We start from the raw sequence: 3,603 nt of genomic DNA, 5'->3' as shown, positions 1-3,603 counted from the left end.
CCGCCATGGCAACGTTCGCCAAAACCAGTGAGGGAGAGAAAGGTCGCGCCTCACACCACCTAGCAACGTGACAGAGCCAACGAGTCGTGCATCCAGCTAGATCCGCCTGATCCAACAAACATCAGCCCGGCGCCCGCCTACATATTGGATCCGCACATAGGATGTCGAATCCACGCATGACCACCACCGACAAGACACCCACCTCAGGCGCACTCTCAAAGGTTGATGTTGGAAGACAAATGTTGCAATCTTTTACAACATCAGCTGATCTAAACAAAGATTCTGACGCTGTTCCAATCTCTTTTTTTTTTATTGTTGGGAATGAATCAATACAAGGACGCCCTTCCTATTAATAAAGGATTACAAAAACAAACCCTAGACCTAAGCTCTCTCTCTCTCTTTTTCTCTCACATAGAATACATTCTACAAAAAAAACTCTTCCAATGCTGCTGCTGGGGTTGCCAGTGTTGTGACAAGCGAAACCCAAAAAAGACCCCACTGCAACCAGCCAATACAAATTTTGACTCGACCGACCGACCTCAACTTCCTATAACCTACAAGGCGCGCACCCGCACCGCCTTCTCCGACTCGACAAAAACAGAGTTCCTCCCATCGCAATTCAATTCTTACCGCTCGACTCAGTCACGCTACACTTTGAGCAGACCTGTATAACCAGAGGACAGTATACAACACCAGCCAACCAACCAACCCAGGCAGAATCAATCAACCAATCGCATCATCATATAGGAAACCACACAATGTGCTACACGCTGGACACCTGACCGACCCAATCTCATGCCCTTCAATCCTTTTCTGATGGTTTGACCCCGATGGTGGTGGTATAGCGAGAATCGGTGCGCGGCGCCGTCAGACCCCATATCTCGCTAATCTCTGCACCACTGCTGGTTCCAGTGTCGACATGCACTGTTCCCATCCGGCAGCTCCGAGCATCTAGAGTGAAAGAAAGATCACCTTCAGTTTCTTGCATACAGCATATACACACGTGTAACGAAAAGGCCTCGCTGTTTTTTTACCTGCTTGTAGCCATTCAAAATCTGGGACACTTCATTGTGCAAACCTTCGCTTTTTATCTCCTGTTCACAGAAAAAAGTGAGCTCAGACGCGTGATACTACTGTAGATATACAGATGCAAGAGAAACAGAAACGACCAGCTTACATTCCAACTTGCACAGGCCTGGCATACGTGGGCTAGTGAGCTCACAGCCCCTGTTGGGTTTGCTGCCACCTAGTAGTGCACATAAAAGAGTTTTCGTTGTAAGTGACCATTCACAGCTATGAAGAGTGTAATCGCAAGCATTATGTAAACACGGCTTCAAGCTTACCATTGCGCACAGACCATGGAATGCGTCCTCTTTCTCGAAATCATCTCTTATCCTGCACAAGAAAGATAGTTAACTCCAAGAGGAATTCCAAGAAAGCATAAAGAAAAAACATCCGCCACATCAAAAGCTACAAACAGAAAATCTTTCTTAACCCTTTAAAAATAGCATAAAAGCTACAGAAAGAAAAAAAAGGAATGCTCACATGCACAAGGCATTGCACCAGGCTTGCATGAAATGCTCCATATGAGGGGCCACAATGTCTGGACAGACCCATGAAAGCCTCCCAAGAGTGATTGCACTATTTTCAATGAGTGACTTATTCAAGCTCTGTAAATGGCACGACAAACAACACACTTAGTTGAAATGATCAGTCGCCTAGAGAACATGATGGGGAAAAAGGCAATCACCTCTGGGGTTGTTAGAATAGGAACCAAGCATGAAACAACACTGATCACCACAGGTGAAATTTCCTTGCCAATCTGCCAAGGAATAGTCAATCAGACATGCAAGAATTTTTACAATAATACTAATGAGCACTAAGTATGCTTGACTTTAAGGCACGAAACAGAGAGCACCCGCTGCCCACAACTCTTATAAATACAGTTTTGAAATTGTTATGGGGCAAGTAGCAATACATGTCAAAGGGCTGGCGCTACAAGTAGTAAACAAAGGTATATGCTGAGAAACTTTACAATAATGATGAGCACTAGTACGTTTGACTAGGCACAAAACAGAGAGCACCCACTGCCCACAACTTATACAGGTAGAGTTTTGAAATTGCTATGGGGCAAGTGGCAATACATGTCAAACAACTGGAGCTACAAATAGTAAACATAAGGTATATGCTAAAAAACTACTCAAGGGATATGCAAATAATATACTGGCCAATAATAATACGCTTGGCACAAACCTTGATTGCTAATTCTCCAATGGCCCAACAAGCATTGTTAGCAACTGACACAGCATCCTTCACAGATTGTGGAGTCTAGATCAAAGAAACAATGTGAGGAACAAATGGAGATAAAATAATGCTGGACCACAAAGAACATAGGCACTTAGTCACTTACCAATTGCTTTGCTGCAGCAGTAAGGAATTCTTGGAGGCGTGGCTGAAGATGTATAGGGCAGACCTATAGACAAAAAGGTGTTATAGTCTCAAAATTGACATAGCGATGACAAAGATCAGTTTAGGAGCTTTGCAACCAACCCTAGAAATGTCGCCAAGAAGGGCCAGAGCACTTTGTCGAACATCAGGTGCCTCATCCACGCAGCATTGCAGAAGTAGATCTCTCAAGTTGCTTTGCGCAACCTAAAACAAAGATAAAGATAGCTTGCCCAATAAGAAAGTCTTCCTGGTATGATAAAATTTACTAGCCAAACTCACTGTCAGTACTGTGTAAGCGGTATATGAGCCTTAACGAGTGTGTATTTTAGCATATTATGAAAAACAAGTACTCCATGATACTAATAAATTTAACTTTCTTTTCGCCATAAGTTGCCAGCACATGCAACCCCCTCAAATTACTGAGGTAGTTCGATGTTAAGAACTTGATGCAGGAAAAGTGAATATCATTGATGGGAGAGTTGAATTTACCAGACTTTCAATACCGCCACCAAGTCCTTCTGTAAGTCCAGACAACAGGTCCAATGCACAGACAATGAATTCCTTATCATACAACGCACCTGCTGCAGCAGGATCAACCTGCATGTAGAAAGGAGATATCCCTTAAGCAACAGAACCGGATGAGCTTGTCTCATGTATTAAACCCTATAGCAAGCTCCAGCAAAGATTGAAGTCAAATTGGCAAACAGATCGATTTTTAAATTGGCATAATCCAGGGTACTTAAAAGATCAGAGTACCAGAAACCAAGCAAACAGGAGAAGAAAATCTCTATGCTTAAGACTACAAAACTTATGACTGATGTTCACAGAATGTGACTCTAATTAGGAGCAACTTCATCAAGTGTCTTCTGTACCAACAAGAATGATGAAGATAAATTATGTATGTGGTTTTCACCAATTCGTACAAATACAAGAAGGTATAGGCTGAAAATATCCTACTTGATATCATAATATTATCATTAATTCCTCTTCCATAAATGACCAAAAAAGACACATTAAGCATTCAGTGATGAACACTGCATTATTAAGGCATCAATTAAGACAAAAAAATTGCTTGTTAGAGCATGGGAATGTATTCGTGCCTTTTGTGGTTAGACTTGATGTACAGATCATAGTAGATATTTAAGTTAAATCTAC

General features: G+C 42.2%; 1 protein-coding gene across 1 annotated transcript in view; it reads right to left on the bottom strand.

Annotated features, from left to right (window-relative positions):
• Positions 1 to 270: 270 nt before the first annotated feature.
• The window catches only part of LOC119366620 (transportin-1-like), an 11,533-nt gene continuing 8,200 nt past the window's right edge, over positions 271 to 3,603 (bottom strand). The window contains exons 20-29 of the mRNA XM_037632384.1: positions 2,938 to 3,051; positions 2,551 to 2,652; positions 2,411 to 2,473; positions 2,254 to 2,328; positions 1,751 to 1,822; positions 1,546 to 1,670; positions 1,344 to 1,395; positions 1,178 to 1,246; positions 1,035 to 1,094; positions 271 to 951 (exon numbers count right to left, since the gene is read on the bottom strand). Of these exons, the coding sequence (XP_037488281.1) occupies positions 868 to 951; positions 1,035 to 1,094; positions 1,178 to 1,246; positions 1,344 to 1,395; positions 1,546 to 1,670; positions 1,751 to 1,822; positions 2,254 to 2,328; positions 2,411 to 2,473; positions 2,551 to 2,652; positions 2,938 to 3,051 (816 nt within the window). The 3' untranslated portion in view covers positions 271 to 867. The remainder of the gene's footprint in view (positions 952 to 1,034; positions 1,095 to 1,177; positions 1,247 to 1,343; positions 1,396 to 1,545; positions 1,671 to 1,750; positions 1,823 to 2,253; positions 2,329 to 2,410; positions 2,474 to 2,550; positions 2,653 to 2,937; positions 3,052 to 3,603) is intronic.

This window comes from Triticum dicoccoides, chromosome 2B (assembly GCF_002162155.2).
Source record: "Triticum dicoccoides isolate Atlit2015 ecotype Zavitan chromosome 2B, WEW_v2.0, whole genome shotgun sequence".
Taxonomy (NCBI): domain Eukaryota; kingdom Viridiplantae; phylum Streptophyta; class Magnoliopsida; order Poales; family Poaceae; genus Triticum; species Triticum dicoccoides.
Note: the sequence above shows the minus strand (reverse complement) of the source record. Positions and strands in the feature narration are given on the sequence as shown.